Genomic DNA, 18,664 nt, shown 5'->3' with positions numbered 1-18,664 from the left:
CTGGGCAGAGAGATGGGAAGGGAGGTGAGGCTTAAGTGCCAGCAGAGGCACGAGAGCAAAACATCTACCATAGTCATGAGCGCTGCCTCTTGGGTGGGTGCCTTTCTTGCACTTGGCTGCGTGGCCTCCCAATGCCAGCATGGGCTTGGGAGGTCTGCAGCAGAGGGGACGTGGAGGTTAGCAACACAGGTGGAAGGAAGGGGCATTGGATTCAGCAGGTGGCATCTGCTCATAAAGTCTGCATAGCCTAAAATCTACTGTTTATTTATTTAGTTATTTATTAAAACAGCATCACTCACCTAGCTCCCTCAGACTTCATTCCCAAGGTATCCGGGTAGGAAAAAGTGCCATCTGAGGCCAGGGCCAGGAATTTCCCTCAGGAAAAAGCAAACTATCTATGTAAATAGAAAGAGGCCAGCTTCAGAATACCCAGACGGAGAAACGAAGGCACAGAGAAGTAACTCAGGTCACACAGGGTGGGAACAATTGTTTGCAGGTAGTTCACCAAATCCTGAAATCTTGTTAGGCGCTACCAACCCTCTCATCTGTCTGCCCCTTGTCACAGGAAGGAGCCCATCACGCCTGTGTCATGTTCCAAGGCTTCTAATAAGTATTTTTGCCACCTGGGTTACTAAGTGTTTCTGTTGTTGCCAGCCAAAGAGCCCGGAATGACGTGTGCAGCAAACTCAGGGAACAGACAGGCTCTGCACCCAGGACTCCCAATGCCTAGTTCATGCTATTTCCATCCCAGCAAGCTGCCTACCCTCCTGGCCCATCTGTCCACTGTCCAGCCATCTGTGCCCTCGTCTGAGCAGACCACAAACTTGGGAGAGCACTGGATCCCGAAGAAGGGGCCTGAGTGTTCTCTGGCTGAGGTGTACTCAGATGAACGACTTCCCTTTCATTCCATTCTGTGGGTGGAATTGTGGAGCACGGGACTACCTGAGACCCAAGGAAGGCAGGATGGAAGGAGCTGGACATGCTCAGCTAAGGGGCTTGGCAACTTGGGTTTCTCTCTTTTGAGTTTAACATAAGGACTGGCCCATCCATTTCTTTAAAGTGTATTTACTTCAAACAGCTACTGTGTGTCAACCATGCAAACACAGCAAACACAAGCCTCTCTTGCAGGATGCAGGTAGGAAAAAACCTAGGCCCACGTCAATGTCTGATAGGAAACATTCAGGGTTCCCTGGTGTACCATCAAGGCCCCAAACAAGGTAGAGGAGTCATAAGATTGACGGGTGAGTGGGAGTGGCTGTGGGATGGGAGTGGCTATGGAATGGGAGTGGCTATGGGATGGGAGTGGCTATGGGATGGGAGTGGCTGTGGGATGGGGGTGGTGTCCAAGCAGAGGAGGTCACATGAAGTTGAGAGAAAGCGGGGGACGTTCATGATGGAAAGAACACCAGCCTGACAAGACAAGCATGGAAAGGGAGGGAGGAGTGGGACGGGATGATGGGCTGAGATGCGTACTGGTGCCGATTTCCTCCTCATTTTCCTTCTCCTTATACTCGCTTACAGGGAAATGTGACAGACACGTCCTAGGAACCTTGAAGATTCGGCTGTAGATTCCCAAAGCCATGTTCTCTGAGAAGCTGTCCTTTATGGTTTTGTGTCTTGAGGAAGATAGATTCCCCTCTAGATGGAATCTTCTGGACAAGGAAGAGGTGTGGGTGGTGAGGATGTGGAGAGCTGCCTTCATACCAAGAAAGGGGACACGGCCACTCTCAACCCTGTATGACATGTGTATGCATGTCTGCACGTGCACTGAGAGAGTGTTCTCTCCTTCTACCATGTGGGTTCCAGGTATCAAACCCAGGTCATTGGGCTTGGTAGCAAGTGCCCTTGCTTGCTAAGCCTCACTGACTCCTAAGTTCTAGTTTCCTTTTTAGTTCCCCAGGGGCTATCACATAACCTAGTAAAATAGCAGATGCCCAGAAACTGTGTAGGTGAGCAACAAAGATATGACGGAGGGGAAAATGAGAGCAGTGGTGTGGCAATGCCCCCTCACGGAAAGGGCCAGGGCATGCTTCTGAAGGTCTCAAAGCCCTGAATGGTGACTAGCTGCCTGGTTTAGCTTCAGGACAAATGAGATATCCAAGGACTATGCCCATCCTTGGAGACTGTTAAGCCTGCTGTTGTCTATGGTTTGGCCAAGTGGCTCAGGCTGAACTCTATCTTCTTGCTTCCACAGGGATCTGAGGCTCGGGGGCTGCAGAGAGACACCCAAACCCCTACTTTGTTAGATAGGAACAGTGGACACACAGAGGTTCTCTGCTGGCCTTGGCCACCGTGCAAGGACTAGGAAGCAGGGGCCAACTGTGCAAGCAACATGAAGAGACACCAGAGGCTCATGGATGTGGCTAAGGCATCTTGTCCTGATTCCATCTTTAGCGTGAGGGTCCATAGCCTCCCTGGGACCCAGCTCAGGACTTGGGGATACTAGCCTCTCCTTCCCTGAGCTACTCCCGATCTTCAAAATCTAGATCCTCTGTTTCTCACGGCTGATGACGATGGAAATCAGGAGGAGTTGCCCAGAGAGGGGAGAGAAGCAGGCAAAATCAGTATTGTTCTTCCATTCTCCATGCCCTAAGAGGGAACGGTGGCAATGGCACAGGTTCAGGCCCTTTGTTGAGCATGGCATGAGGCATTTGGCCTAGAAGGAACACACTGTTACTTTACTTTTCCAGAAAAGAAAATAGAGATTCTGCCAAGTGAAGTGACCTGTCCAAGATCATACACAGTTACAGATCTGTCCCCATTACCCACATTCCCAACTTTTCACTCCCATGTTCTAGGCCTGGGTATCAACCTTATTCAGAGATAGGAAGAGGACACATTCTAGCAGGCGCTGGATGCTCTGTAAGAAAGCCCTTCCACAGGTGGGGGTGAATGGACAGAGAGAGTACCGGGAAAGACAACTGGAATCTTGGAGGGGGGAGCATCTCTGGGATGGGCTAGAAACCGAGAGCAATGGAAACTCCCATGAATCTATGAGGGTGACCCCCGCTAAGGGGATATGGAGCCTGAACCAGTCATCTCATAACCGGGCAAGACCTCCAGGGGAGGGACCGGGATACCAACTCAGCCACAAACCCTGTGACCTACAATTCGTCCTGCCTACAAGGTGTGCTGGGATAATGATGGTACAGAAACTGTGGGAGTGACTAACTCATGACTGGCACATCTGGAGAGGTAGCTCACCCTTGAGGGTCAGGACCAAGAGATGGGCTACCCCAGAGACCAAGGATAGAGCCAAACACAAATGAAAAGAAGAGAAAGTCAATGAAATGATTCCAAATGGTATTCTGCTAAACTCATAGATTTGTGCCTAGGCCAACTGTCATCAGAGAGGCTTCACCCAGCAACTGATGGAAACAGATGCAGAGACCCACAGTCAAACATTAGGTGGGACTTGGGGAATCGTGAGGAAATGTGGGAGAGAGAACTGCAGGAGCCAGAGGGGTCAAGGACACCACCGAACCAACTAACCTGGACTCATGGGGGCTCACGGAGACTGAACCAACAACAACCAGTGAATCTTCCTGGGACTGACCTAGGCCCTTGGCATATATGTTATAGCTGTGTAACTTGGTCTTCGTGTGAGGCTCACAGTGAGAGCAGGGGCTGTCTCTGACTCTGTTGCCTCCTGTAAGGACCCATTCCTTCCACCAGATTGCCTCACCCAGCCTTAATAGAAGAGGAGGTGCCTACTCTCAATGTGACTTGAAATGCCATGGCTGGCTGATACCCAAGGGAGGCCTGCTTGTATCTGAAGAGAAACAGCGAAGGAGGAGTGGACAGGGTGGGCTGGGGGCCTGGGAAGAAGGGAGGGAGAGGAAACTTTGATGAGGATATAAAAACAAATAAATACCCCCCCCCAAAAAAAAAGAAAAAATAGAAGTATACAAGTAAGCCCCTTCCACAGAGAGATGGGGAAGCGTGGGATGATTCTTATTTTATAGATGAAGATACTCACTCAGGCTTGGAGGTACAGTGTTCTTCTGGGTTCATAGCGCTAGCCACGAAGGAGCTAGAAAGAGATTCCTGCACCTCACCCCTAGGGAGGTTCCCTGGACTCCTTTGTGGGAGCAGAAAAATTGGTGGATATGACCACTGGTTTCTCAGGAAGCATAAGCCCGCCTTGAGAGGCAGTGTGAGGAGTGTGTGATAATGGTGACCATGTTCCACCGTGTATAGATGGATGCACTCACAGACCAGAACCTACTAATTCTTGGCTCTAGTTACAGGGTGATAGGATCTGAATATTCATAGCCTGTAATGGAAATGAAAGGTGTAAAACGACAACACCCCCCTCCAAAAAAAAAAAAAGATGTTTATGAATGGGCCTATCCCCCAGGTTTCAACTTTGCAGCTGTCAAGGTTAAAAGAGGCCGTGGCAGATTGGCAATGGCTCAACAGAGGACACTCACAGCATCAGGGAATTCAGGCCATGGTCCGGAGAGGCTGGGGAAAGGCTGCTGACCAGGTGTGGAGAGTGAACCAAGCTGAGCCCCTGTTGGTGGAATCTGAGTCCAGCTGCGATCATTGGGCAGTGCGACCATCCACACAGCTGGATGGACCTCTGTGATTAGGAATGGCGTGTCAGGCAAGGACTCTAAGGACAACTGAAGGGCTCGAGGGTTCAAAGCTCATCTGGTCTACCTGTGCTTTCTGAGACTTTGAAAACATTCCATTCTGCCCCCCCCCCCTCCCCAGGTACACAGTTTAATTTGTAAGGAGAAAACAGGCAATCACAAATGTGAAGGTGTGATCACACCTCCCGTGGGGGTGCTGATGCTTCCTCTACTTAGATTCTCACCCCATCTCCGAAGCCTTGGAAATGTACCTTCCTCTCTACTGGAAAAGTCCCTGTATCTGTCTGCCTGGAAAGCACGAATTTCCCCTTTAAGAGAAGTGGGGACTGTTTATAGGGAAGAAACAGGCCAGCAAGGTGTGTGTGGGGGGTAGGGAGAGTAGTGGGGGGTAAGAATAAAATAAGATATCTATTTATGAAAATGACATATTTCATGCTAATAAAAATTAAAGACCCTGTTCAAATATCACTTTTTCAAGAATTCCTGCTGACTCCCCCAGAGAGCCTGGTATCTACTTTCCTGGTCTTTCCCTCTGTTCTGTGATCAATGTCCAGGGTCCTGCCTCACTGGGAAGACTTGTACCCAGGGCTATGGTGGGGTCATCATGGCCTCCCTTTGACTAGGTTTTACTGTGTGCTGGATCCCACACCAAACATATCATCTCCTTTCTCCTTTCTCATTCTAATCCCAGGGAGAAAACAACATTCTCCTTCTACATATGTGTCTGGAAAAGAAAGAGACGAGAGAGATGGAGAGGGAGAAGGAGAGGGAGAGGGAGAAGAGGGAGAGGGAGAGAGAGGGGAGAGGGAAGAGGAGAGAGGGAGAAGAGAGAGAAAAGGAGGGAGGGAGGGAGGGAGGAAGGGAGAGAGGGAGGAAGGGAGGGAGGAAGGGAGAGAGGGAGGGAGGGAGAGAGCACACCTGGCAAATAGCAGAGCCAGGCTTTAAACTGTTTCAGCCCCAGAGTCAGGTTCTATTTGAACCGCTTGGTTTATGGTCTCAGATATGGGTGTTCCTTTTTAATCTTTATCTAGGCAATTGTTCAAAAAGTAGTTCTAAAAAAGTAAATAAGTCAAAATGAGCTAGAGTTTGAGTGTTGACAAGTGGCTTTAAAATCACCACAAAAGACGCAAATGTAAGCCTCTGGTATCTCTCTACAAATTAGGGCTCCCAGCTGCCTGCCTGATTTGGCCAAGATGCCCAATTCCCAGGTTCCCATTTCCTTACCTGCTACACACTTTAGACGCAGAGGGTTGTTATGAAGCTTACGTGAATTTTGGGTTCTATACAAGGTTTTTATATGAGATGCACATAAAATGCTCAGGATGTGATTCTATAAGCCCCTAAAGACTCCAGCTGTTGAACAATTTTCAAAGGTAATTGCATAAATGACTAACAAATAATGGGGAAAAAATGTCTACATCTTTAGCCAACAGAGAAATGCAAGTTATAGCTGGAGGTACCACTTCACTCTAATCAGAACGGCTATCTTCAGGAAACCAAACAGCATACTCCAGAGAGGATGCTGGGAAAGCATCTCTTTCATACTGCTGCTGGGGATGTTAGGTTAGTGCAGCCCCTATAGAGATCAGTATGACGGTTCCTCAAAAGGCTAAAAATAGAGCTTCCATACGATTTACCTATACCACCCTAGGCATTTCCCAAAGAAATCTAAGCCAGCAGGTGATGGGGACTCCGGCACACTCAAGTTATGATGACACTGTGCACAATACTCAGGTATGGAATCATGGAATCAGCCCAGCTGTCCTTCAGCAGCTGGATGGATAAAGAGGGTGGTGTGCGCACACCATGGAGTTTCATTTGTCTGCGAAGAATGAATTTACGTCATTTGCTAGAAGGATAGAACCAGAGCCAGACTTAGAAGGATAAATACCACATTTTCTCTAATAGGTAGGATATAGATAGATAGATAAATAAATAAATGAATAAATAAATAAATAAATACATAAATTCATAAGGCAGCCAGGCAGTGGTGGTGCACACTTTTAATCCCAGACCTGTGGCCACCCACCTTAAATCAAAGATGGGAAAAGGATGGATTTACATGCTGAAATACTATATCTTACCACCTTTTCCCTTTAGAGTTCTAGGCTGATGTTTTAATGTCTCTGAGGCTCAGCAGATGTAATGGGAGCTTCAGGGTGGCGGTGAAGACCAGGAAGCGAGTCACGTGAATGCTAAGTAATCCTGAGGTAGACACCCTCGCTGTTCCCATTGACCCAGCTCAGAGGGTCACCTCCAGTCTTCCTCTGAGGCAGGGGAGACAGACCTCTAGGGTTTTTTTTTTTTTGTTTGTTTGTTTGTTTTGTTTTTCCAGTTGCCATCAGCTACAAAAGTTAGCCTCCCCTTGCCTCAGGCTCTGCCAGGGGTCTTTGCAGCTGAAGAGATCTGCAGGCTGAGAAGGGCTTGCCAGCCAAACTCCTCCTCTCTCCTCTGGAGAGCCCTGGCTGTTTCCAGACCCTCAGTCAGACCAGAGACCTGGGGAGGAGCAGGTAAAAATAATTGGATTCTCTAAGTCCTCTTCCCAGCCCCTCCCCAGCCATGTTCTCTCCTGCTTCTCAGCCTCTGTCTCCTATGCTTCTTGTTTGGACCAGCTCTCCAAGCTGTGGCCTCCAGCCCTCTCTTCCAAGTTTCACCTCAGTGTGTGCCTCTTCCTCTGAGGCTGCTGCATGCAACCTGAGCTCTGACTGAACTTTCTCCAGTGTTCTGGCGGTCTGGGACCTGGTAACACCCCACACTAGGGCTATTCCCTGGCTCTTCTGTCCATGACTACGGCTTCTATGAGTTGTCCAGGTGAAGAAGGAACAAGGGATGGTTTCACCCAGTGTAGGAGAAGGTGCAGAGAAGAGAGGAAAGGCAACGCCACGAGCCCCCAGTCCTTCCCCGTGCACTCAGGTTTAGAAGGAGATGGGAAGGAAGGACGTGAGAGAAGATGAAGGAAGGAAGGAACAAGGAGAGAAAGAGGAGGGAAGGGTGGCTTTTGGAGACTCGGCATTTGGCGCGGCTGGTCAGATCATGTTTTAAGGCTTTCTGTAGATTATCCTGATTATGTAACCCAGGGCTCCAAACAGGCTCCTTCTTGAAAACCTTTGAAGTTCACCTCCTCCAAGCAACTCTGCTTGACTGGTCTCTGCTTCCCTATGGCTTCCTGAGCTGCAGAGCTTTTCTTGGGCCAGAAGTCCTAGGCTGTAATTCTCGTCCGTGCTCAGAAATTAGACTTCTTTTCACCACGTTCCTGTTGGTAACTTCAGAGAATGTCCTGAGATACATTTGTAGCTTATTTACAAATTTTTATATACATACAATCATTTATTTGTTTGTGTGTATGTGTAGGTGTGTGTGCGTGTGCACACACATAGCACAGTTTGCTTACAGAGAAGACAACTTTTGGAGCCATAGGGACTCCAGGTATAGAACTCAGGTCAACCTTGTCTGCAAGCACTTTTATTCAGTGAGTCATCTCACTGTCTCCCTCCACTGTTATTCTTAAATTTGTGTTTTTATGTTTATTTTGTGGTCCTGATAATTGAATCTAGGACCTCTTAGATGCTATTCAAATATAATAATATAATATATGCTATAAATATAAAATATAATATATAATTTCCAGTTGCACGCACATGTATGCGCGCACACACATGTATATACATAAAATGCTTATTTTTATTTTATGTGCAGGAATGTTCTGCCTGTGTGCATTCATGTGCACTGCATGCATGTCTGGTGCCCATGGAAGCTAGAACGTGGTGCTGGATCTCTGAAGTTGTTATAGTTGCCATATGGGTGCTGGCAATCAAACCCAGATCCTCCGCAAGTGCAGCCAGTGTTCTAATCACTGAGCCATCCCTTCGGCTGCTGCATACTTTTTATTTGTTTGTTTTTGTTTTTTGAGACTCAGTTTCTCTGTGTAACCTTGGCTGTCCTGGAACTCTCTCTATACACCAGGCTGGCCTTGAACTCATAGAGATCCTCCTGCTTCCTCCTCCTCCAAGGGCTGGGATTAAAATGGCTTGACTTGCATACTTGTTATTTTCCCCCTTTCTTTTATTCTTTCTCATATATTTCATCCCAACTGCAGTTTCCCTTCCTTACACTCTTCCCCCCTACCCCCGCCGGTACCCCCCATTTTCCCCAGATCCATTTCTCCTGTTTCCCTTCAAAAAAGGAGCAGGCCTCCCAGGGGTATCAACCAAACATGGCATAACAAGTTACAAGAAGACTAGGCACAATCCCTCATATCAAGGCTGGATGAGGCAACCCAGTAGGAGGAAAAGGGTCCCACGAGCAGGCAAAAGAGCCTGAGACACTTGTATTCCTACTGTTAGGAGTCCCACAAGACCAGCTACAAACATATAAGCAGAGAACCTAGCTCAGACCCATACAAGTCCTGTGGTTGTCACTTCAGTCTTTGTGATCCCCTATAAGCCCTGCTTAGTTGAGTCTGTGGGCTGTGTTCCTGTGGTGTCCTCAACCCCTCTGGCTCCTGTAATCCCTCTCACCTCCCACTTCTGCAGGATTCCCCTGGATCCTCCTGGTGTTTGACTCTGGGCCTCTTCATCTGTTTGTATCTGAACGAATCTTAGACGAAACACAGTATAACGTATCCACATCTATGTAGCTCGTTCTGGAGACACGTAGCTGGTCCCAGTCTCTGCTCTCTATGAGCCTGCAATCTAGAGACTGGTGCCAGATATGTGTGAAGTGAAGGCTGAGGCTGCCTAGGGTGTGTGACTGGAGTCTGGGAGGCTGCTCAGATGAGAGCTGAAAGACAAGGGGCCCCTAGAGAGCAGGGAAGATGTTTGGGGTGGGAAGAAGCAGGACACAATGACTTGGTGAGGCCAATGGGCTAGAAGGGGCCATTCAGTGTGGCTGGAGGCTGGGCATAAGGACAAGACACTGATTAGAACCTAAAGACCATTTTCCCCCTTGGGATGTAAGGCAGGCGATACTATTCTAGTTGGCATTTAGAAATGAATACCCAAATCAATGTCATTGGATCCATTTGTGTGGGTCCAATTACATGGGTGGATCTCCAAAACTTTCTAATATAAAATACCACCCATGACATGACTCTATTTACATGAAGCTCTAGAAAAGAGAAAACTCTCCCACAATGATAGAAGTGGGCCTAACTATTGCCTTTGAAGGTTGGAGGGCAATGCAGCTTTTTACATCGATATCTCTTTATTGTTTTAGACTTGGGAAGAAATTTACACTTCTGATTCCATAAAAGCAAAAACATAAGAGCAGCTATATACTATGTATATAACTCACGAAGAGCATCCTTAAAGCATACAAACACTCAGGACTGTGAAGACTCAGATCATTGTACATCTGGCTGATACTTTAATATTATATGTGAGCAATACTTAATAAAGATAGGGTAACTATGGGGTCTCATGTATCTCAGGCTGGCACTGAACTCACTATGTTGCTAAAGGATGACCTAGAACTTTAGATCCTCCTACCCCAATTCCCAAGTGTTGGGATTACTGGCATGCACTACACGCCCAGTTTATGCAGTGCTGAGAACTGGACCCAGGACTTCTTGTATGCCAGACAAGCACTCTGATGACTCAACCACATCTCTGGCTTCACTATCTTTTTCTTTTTAATTTTGAATAGAGTCTCCCTATGTCACCCAGACTGCCTTGAATTCACTATCTTCTTGCCTCAGCCTCCTGAGCAGTGAGGTTTACAAGCCGGTACCACCAGGTCTATCTGAAAGTCTGCATGTCTTATTCTCACGACACACTTTGATAGAAATCGCTGTTGCCAGATTGCTTTCCTGGCCCCCACTAGAGCAGAGTGATTCAAGGGCAAGGTCTTCCAGGTCACGCTGTTTGCCGAGGCTCCTATGTCCACCTTGATGCCCGATGCAGTAAATACCTGCACGCTTGAATGAATTCCACCCACTATGGTCTCTCCTGAGAGCATTCTTTTCCACCCACAGTGCCTTCAGATCACAGTAATTCTTCAGAAATGAAGGCTGCACCCATTTGTAATCTGTTACACTCTTTCTTCCTCTCTATTAACCTCCAAGATCATGCAGAGCTCACACAAAATTTACTTGTTTGAAATTAATGGCTTCTTCCTGCACCCTTCGTTCCTAAAACATCCATGGGAGGTCTCCTTCATGCCAGGCAAATAAAAATCCCCCCTTTTTTAAATAAAAGAACCCCATAGCTTCTCAAAAAGTTAAACACAGAATTACCATATAAGCCAGCAATTTCACCTGTAGGTATAGATGTACCCCCAAAGAACTAAAAGCAGGGACGTAAGCATACCCTCTCAAGCACTCCTACATCTCCTTGATCACAGCTCTCTCCCTCTCTCCATTTTCTCCAGGATCCAGCTTTTGTGTCCCATGTTTTCTTCCTGTTCCAGGATACGGAGCCAAAGCATCTGCTAGATTCAGATGGGGTTTGGACCAGGAGGTTCAGACAGTCTTTGATTCTAAGACCAAGACCACCTGTCAACTTGTTCTCCGCAAGGTGCCACCTCACAGCTGGTCTTTTGTTTTCTGGAACAGTTCATGTTGACAGTTGGCCAACACATTACTTGTCTGTTTCACACCAGGAAATCACCCGAGGGTTACAGGGGCCACAGCATCACTATCAACTGCACAAGCTAGAAGGGCTTAGTGTTGCAGTCTCCTGGAAACCCAAGCCCTAAGTTAGTAGAGGTGGGGAGACTAGGTTTGGGAGACCCGAAGAACCTCACCTAGGTCACTCAGTCATGAGCAAGTTTAGGGTCCGAGCACAATACACACCTATAGTGGTGCCAGTCCATATGAGTGCTTGAGTCATTTCTGGTGACCTTTTGTTTCTGGCATGGGACCTTATATAATTTGAAATATCCATACACACCTTGTTCAGTATAATGCACGAAAGCTCTATATGGCTAGCTACCTTCTAGAGTCTTGCCCTTGAGACACTTGCAGATTCATTTAAATAACTAATTAGGTACCTGCAGTATTCATATTTCTCTAAATGATTTCTATGTTCGGTTGCTCTCTCTGCCTTTTGGGGATCTGTCTTTTACTGGAGATGATAATGCCATGTCCTGCAAACCTGTGCCTTTGTGCAAGAATTTAGTGTCTTCAGAATCTCTGTTAGAAACATGGTGGAGGGTGCAGGAGTTCAACAGGATAAAGTGTGAAATGAACAGAAGTAAGAAAAAGACCTTAAATGTTACCATTATAATTGTTTTTGTGGTCATTCATATTTTTCTATTTAGTCTAAGTCATTAACAGAGTTTACAACATTCAGCCAGACTGAATGAGATATGAAGATTACTATGTTTGAGCGTGGGTGCATGAGTACCATGGTCTGTATAGAGAGATCAGAGGCCAACTTTGGGGAGTTATTTCTCTCCACCTTTACATGGGCTCCAGGGATCAATCTAAGGATGTCAGGTTTGAGTCATCTTGCTGCCCAAGATACGGGTCTTTGACACAGGCATTCAAGTCCTCTAAGTTTTATGAATGTGACCCTACTACAAGTTCACTATATCCTTACTATGAAACAACATATTTATGGATTCATCTACATCTAAGATATGCAATCTGATACATGAATGGCCAGGTCCAACATTTATGCCTTCAATGGGTATATTTAGTGAGCCACTGTGTAGTAGTAGGGTTGTTTTGCTGGGCACTAAGAACACAAATAGGACTTGGGTCCTCTTGGACTCATTAACACCACTGTGTTATGGGTCTCATTCCTCAGACCTATAAGCAGCCTCATGATGGGCCCTGTCCCCTTTCGCACACTTTTCCTTGCCTATCTCTCATAGCAATGCAGAGCTCCTTACAAATATCTATTTATTCTTATCCCAGGCCTCTTGCACGTGCAACCTCTTCTAGAAAGTACTGCTCTCTCAAGTCTACTCCTCACCCCCACTTACTCCTCACCCTGCTTTATCCTTCTCCAGAGCACTGCTCACCACCTCTAGTATTTTATCTTTGCTTAGGTTTTATTTTCTTTCCCTCCTGATGGGGCTGACGTAGGAAGTTTATCTTTTGCAACAACACATTCCTGGAACCGGAAACAAGCCAGCACATCACGGATGCTTCTATGTATCAGAGGATGGGCGGATGGATGGATGGATGGATGGATGAGCTAGCTCTTGACAGTATCAGGTGCTTGGCAAGCCAAGCTTTACACCAGTAGTCATCAAGGCTCCTGTCAGTCACTCCTGCTCCTCTCAAGTCTCCTTCCTCCTTCATTCAACCTCAAAGCCTCTGAAGTGTCCACATCTGGTCACTTTCAGGTTTTGGTGACAATGCAGCCTCGTTGATGACAGATTCCTTTTCTATCCATTCTTGAAACCACCACCAGTTCAGATCCTTGTTAATTCTCACCTAGGCCACTGCCATCTGTTCCCATTTGAGCTCCCTGTCAACGGAAGGCCCTCAGGGCCCTAGCATCTGCCTCAACCAACCCTTCCTTGTCATGACTTGGTTTTGACTCTTTGCATCAGTAGGGATGTATTTTTTTCCTGACCATGTTCTAAATCCTTGACTATGTGTGCCCTCTGCTCAGGTTCTTTCCACCTCTTGGAAACACCCCACCTGTGTTCTAATATAGAAGTCGTTCAGACCTAGCTCAGGGGCCCTAGCTTCCAGTAACCACCTTGGTTCTCATGAAGAAGAAATCCACCTCCTTCCAAACTCTTTCAGTGGGCTCTTTGTTTCCTTTGCTCCCTGGAGTCTTTGTGGTCTTCAGTCTTAACTGCCCCACCTACTTAATGGAGTTGATGATGTTATCAGCACCCCTGGTATGCTGTGTAGAGTGAACACAGGTGACCAGGAGTAAGGAAAGCCTGCAGACAACATGTAAAGACTAATTGTTAAATCACTCTGATAACCGCAAACCAGCTCCAGCAGGGTGTTGACACAGGCGGCTGACACGTGCTGAGCACTGAATCGAGGCATAGGTCTGCGGGGAAGAGGACTAGCTCTAGGGAGGAGGGTTGTGAAGACCTAAAAATCTCACATCCTCAAAGGGTCTCAAGCTAAGGCGCTAATGTTGTGAGTATCGATCAGTTCCTGAATTGTCCCTCTGTCCTGGGAACTCTACTCAGTAACCTGTATGCATTATCCTTTTAAGTCAGGAAACATTCCCTCACACAGTAAAAGGAGAGGAAACCAGGCCCGCAGTAGTTATATAAATGTTTTCCCCTCCCTCCATAGCTCTTCCCAACACATAGTTCATCCCTGAAAGCTATCCTAAATATTGGAGATTTTTTCTCAAGGAACAAACTTTGCAGAGGGGTCACAAGGAGCTTCGGAGCTGCACAGTGCTGAGGAGCTGGACATGGGACCGGGGACTCCCACTCTCAGGGTGGCAGCTTCCTGCACACCCCAAACCTACGGGCCATTGCTCTTTATGAAGTCTGTATAAACAGTGCCTTTTAGAAGGAGGATGCTATCTACATAGACTTCAATGTCAATGGTGGCCTCCTGGATTTGTTTTGTGGTCACCTTAGCTCTGTTCCATGTTAGCCTGCTCACCTCACTCAAGGAAGCTCCACCTTGAGACAACCTTATGTCCCTAGAGACTGAACTTGGTTCTCCTGTCCCATCTGAATTCTCCAAGGCGATCAACTTCACCCTGTCTCCATCCAGTTGTGCTTGTACTCCCTGGACCCACCTCTCGGGGCACCCTTGGTCACCAGACAGCCTACTCTGCCTGGGGACACTTAACTGTCCTTGAGGGAGCTCAATGTAGCTGCACCTCAAGCTTCCCCAGAAGTTTATGCTCTACTATGTTCATAGCAGCATTGTTTGTAATAGCCTGAACCTGGAAACAACCTAGATGCCCTTCAATAGAAGAATGGATGAAGAAAGTATGGAATATATACATAATAGAGTACTACTCAGCAGTAAAAAACAAGGACTTCTTGAATTTTGCATGCAAATGGATGGAAATAGAAAACACTATCCTGAGTGAGGTAAGCCAGACCCAAAAAGAGGAACATGGGATGTACTCACTCATATTTGGTTTCTAGCCATAAATAAAGGACATTGAGGGGGAATGAGTATAAAAACCAAGTATCCCAGATTCTGATGTGGCCGTACTTAATAAATGGCAAGAAGAAGGAGGAGGCATCAGGGGGACCTGGGGACCCCCACAAAGGCCTGGTTGGATGAGAAGAGGTAGATGCTTAAGGAGGGCAGAGTGACTGACTGGGGAGGGCATACAGTCAGCTCAAAGCTGGGTAAGAAGATGAAGCCTGGAATACCACATCACCTAGTTCAACTGAGGACCTAGTTCTTCTCAGGCTTAGAGACTTCTGGAAGGCCTGGGACTAACACCCTGGAATCTAATTTCTGCTTCATTCTCCTCGATTACCTTTCAAACCATGGAGTGTTTACAAAACAGGGCCCTCTTTGAGGTGGAATGAAGCAAATTAAAGCACCCACTCCCAATTTTTCAAAATAGTAAGGATAGCAGGAAATGACTCGAATCTTCAGCTTCAGTTGGGGGAAGGGCCAGCATTGCCAAGATTCACCTGGCATACTCACGTGAATGTCTGGGCTCTGGGCTTTGTAGGGTTTAAGTCTGATTGTGTGGGGGAATGAGTATAAAAACCAAGCACCCCAGATTCTGATGCAGGTTTTGCTACTAATTCTCTGGTGACCTTGGCCATGCCACGTAGTTGGACCTCAGTTTCCCTGTTTGTAAAATGAAGCTGGCAAATGAGTTCTTGGGCGCTAAGATCCTACCCCTCTCTCTCAATTGATCCTTAGTGAAGATTCTGACCTGAGCTTTGCAGGAGCCTGGGCCTCCTCCAGGAAAAAAAGCAATATGTCGGGGGAGGGGAATAAACCGGATTCTATTTTGGAAACGGGTGGCGGATGGCTAAAGAGTCGGGGGAAGGTACAGTTTGGTAATTAGCAGGCTAGTTCCCATTTCCATCTCCCCTCTTGGGGGTTCAGACTCTGGAGAGGCGCTACAGCCTAGAGCTGCACACCAGGTTGGGCCGCAGAGGCTCGGACCTGGACCACTATCTGGATCCCTCCCTGGAACCACGCAAGAGCGCAGAGCGCGGGGAGTGGCGGCCGCTCCCTCCGTGGTCCCCAGGGCCAACCTCCCTCCCTTGCCTGGGGACCCCACTTCCAGTCTTCCGGGAGCCCCACGGGGGGCGTGGCGGGGGCGGGCGCGGGCTCCTGGGTCCCGAGGGTTGGAGGTGTCAGTTTTGTTTCCGCCCCGGAGGGGACCCCTTACCAGTGCCTCCCGGCTTCTTACACAAAGGCACCCACCAAGGCGCCGCACTTACCGGCCAGAACGGGGCTCCAGGCACCGCCGAGTGGACAGGCAGGCTGGCGGGAGGATGTGCGCGCGCTAGTGTGCGTGTCTGCGTGTGTCCCTGTCTGTGTGTGACAGGGGCCGTGAGGCGCTCGGTGCGTCTGCGTGTGCGGGGGCGTCCGTCTGTCGGTCTGTCCGCGGAGCCCTCAGTCCCGCGCTCCTTGCGCGTTCACTGCCCAATCGCCCCACCAAATGCGCCTAGACTGCGGAGTCGCCGGCAAAGCTGCCGGGTCTGCTTGGCACCCCCAGCCCCGGCTCCGCCCCGCCCCCGGACGAGTTTGCGCCGCTCCCCGGGAATTGCGCAGGGCTCGCCGCTTGGCGGGGTGGGGGTGGGGAGCTCCGGCATCGCCTAAGGCTCCAGGGGAGCGCACCACAGACCCTTAACCTCAGATTCCATCTCCGGCGCCCCCTCACCCGCAGCAACTCTGCGCGGAGTCCCCACAGGCGCCGCCCCCACGCCAAGGTTGCCTGGACTGAGAGGGCGGGGGAGTGGGAGCACCGCATCCGTTTCATTCATGATTTTCTTCTCCCGGGAGCCCCAGGTCGGGGCTGAGCGACTACGGCAACCGCCAGAGGGACCCCACTAGGGTTGTGCACATTGAATCTGAAGCGGGATGGACAGACAGATAGATGAGGGTAGAGGCAAGCTAGACAAAGGGTCAGAGCTGGGATGGGGGTGTGCGTGCACGGGGGTGGGTGCTATAGGACTCCCTGCAGGATGTCGGCATCTGCACTGGCTGAGACACCACATACCCGGGCGCTCAGGACCTGTTCTAGGACTCTGAGGAAACGCCTGACTTCCCACTCCGTCCTTTTCTGTCTTTGTAGAGCCAGAGCGGGTGGACACCTTTCTCCACCGGGGTTAGCTCTCCTGACTTATGCAGCGGGGCAGGCACCATCTGCTTTGCTTTCATGTGGGTACCAGGGTTCCATGGGCTGCCCTGGTGCGACATATTCCCAATCTTACCTTCTCAGGGGCTGGTTCCTGACATCTCGAGAACCCCACTGGATGCGGTAGGAGGCAGTGGACTGCACACGCAGTAGTTTTACATGGCGAAAGCGAGAGGCAGCATGCGCTACTGAAGAGAATGAGTCCAGTCACCGGTCTCTGTAGCTTGAGTTTCTGCGGTAGCTTCCCTACTAGTCTGTCATCCTTGGCCACCTGCAGCTGGGTCTCTACAGAGCAGCCAGAACCATCCTTTTGAAACATGTACCAGGCTGCATCTGTCCTTTGTCGGAACTCCCGCAGTGGCTGCCCGTCGCATCCAAGGGATAAGCTTATTATAGGCTGGGAGGGTCTTCATGAGCAGGCGTCCTTTTCATGGGATAACTTCATTTCCTACCCTTCACTCCTTCCTCCCAATCTGTGACCATAACCAAGATGGCAGCCACGCAGGCACCAGGACCTCTGAATTATTAGTCTTTCTCCTCCACAAAACCACATGGGTTTCTTCCTTTCTCCTTTTACCTGTTTAATGTGCTACTTCAATGACGTCTTTGGTGATTATCCTATTTAGGATTGCAGGCCCGCTCCCGTATTTCCCTACAGTTGTTATAACCTTTATTTTGTGTACCCGGAGGCGCTCCAGTTCCTTATGCCAGCTGCCACTTAACTGCTGCCCTGCGGTTCGCGGCTGTCACTAAACAACAGGCCATTGGCCATGCTGTTCTTTAGCCTGGAATGCATTCCCCGCTCTGACTTTGCTCAATTTTCAACATCACTTATCACCTCCTCCTTGGACCCTCTCTGGCCATCTTCAGTTCATTCTCTAGGTGGCCATCTGTGTGAAATGTTGCATTGGCCCGTTGTTCGGCTGCCTACAACTGCTCCCGGTTTCATCCAAGGGAGAGCTAAAGTGGTGTTTCCAGGGACACTCAGCCCCTTTACCTTCTGTCTGCTTTAGACTTTCAGAAAGTGACTTTGTTCTCCCTGATTCCCACACAGAAAGGCCCATCAGTCTGTGTCTGAAGGTCAAGAATATTGATCAGAAGGCCATACACTGGGCCTTGATTGATCTTTTTCCTTTGCCTATGAGGGACACAGAGACAAGCTGCATACCATTTAAGAATTTTCTTTCCAGGCCATGGGGTTGGGAAGAAGGAATCAGTGTCAGACAATACTTCAGGACAATCTTCCCAGCTGCCTGGGAGTGTGGGTAGGGCTCTTAAGGACTTGCTGTCCCTCCCTGAGTGTAACAGCACCATGGTGGACTCTCCGGACCAGCTTCCCCAGGCACGATCTGTGTGACTAGCAGCTGTTGGGTGCCTACTATGTACACGGTAGTGCCTTGTTTGTTCCCAGTGTTTAATCCTTGCGGCTACTTAGGTAGATATTTTTGATATCGGGAGGAACCACGTAGAATAAGTAACTGATTAATTAATGCCGCTTGAGAGGTGTGGTCTTTAAATGAAGCTTGTTCCAAAGTCCACACTCACAGAGTAGAGAGCAAAGTCTCTGGGGTCATTGGCTGATGGGAGTGAAGAGAAAGAGGGCTCACTGCAGGTCAGCCAAGCCCAGGTTTATAAGCCCAGGAATCACAGAGAAGCACCCCACTGGACCTGCAGGGTTTCTGTCAGTGCTGCCCATGGCATGCTGTGGTGGCGGCAGCCGCGGGAGGGAGTGGGGTGGGGTGGGGTTGGTTCTTGTCTTTTCTGAGGGCCAGTGGTGGAGGTCAGGGAGCTGCCTCCTGAACTTGCAGTGTGCAGAGCCCATTCCCAGCTGTCATTGTGGCT

At 48.8% G+C, this 18,664-nt stretch overlaps 1 protein-coding gene across 4 annotated transcripts in view; it reads right to left on the bottom strand.

Annotated features, from left to right (window-relative positions):
- Ptpn5 (protein tyrosine phosphatase non-receptor type 5) overlaps positions 1-17,316 on the bottom strand; it is a 57,587-nt gene extending 40,271 nt beyond the window's left edge. The window contains exons 1-2 of one of the 4 annotated variants that reach the window (XM_041655585.1): positions 16,899-17,316; positions 300-395 (exon numbers count right to left, since the gene is read on the bottom strand). In XM_041655585.1, the coding sequence (XP_041511519.1) occupies positions 300-319 (20 nt within the window). In that variant the 5' untranslated portion in view covers positions 320-395; positions 16,899-17,316. Of the gene's footprint in view, positions 1-299; positions 396-15,902; positions 16,392-16,898 lie in introns of those variants that run through there. The other 3 variants (XM_041655576.1, XM_041655614.1, XM_041655604.1) reach the window with 3 other exon arrangements.
- Positions 17,317-18,664: the final 1,348 nt, after the last annotated feature.

This window comes from Microtus oregoni, unplaced genomic scaffold (assembly GCF_018167655.1).
Source record: "Microtus oregoni isolate MIOR12 unplaced genomic scaffold, Mior012 000000F_ref0000247, whole genome shotgun sequence".
NCBI lineage: Eukaryota > Metazoa > Chordata > Mammalia > Rodentia > Cricetidae > Microtus > Microtus oregoni.
Note: the sequence above shows the minus strand (reverse complement) of the source record. Positions and strands in the feature narration are given on the sequence as shown.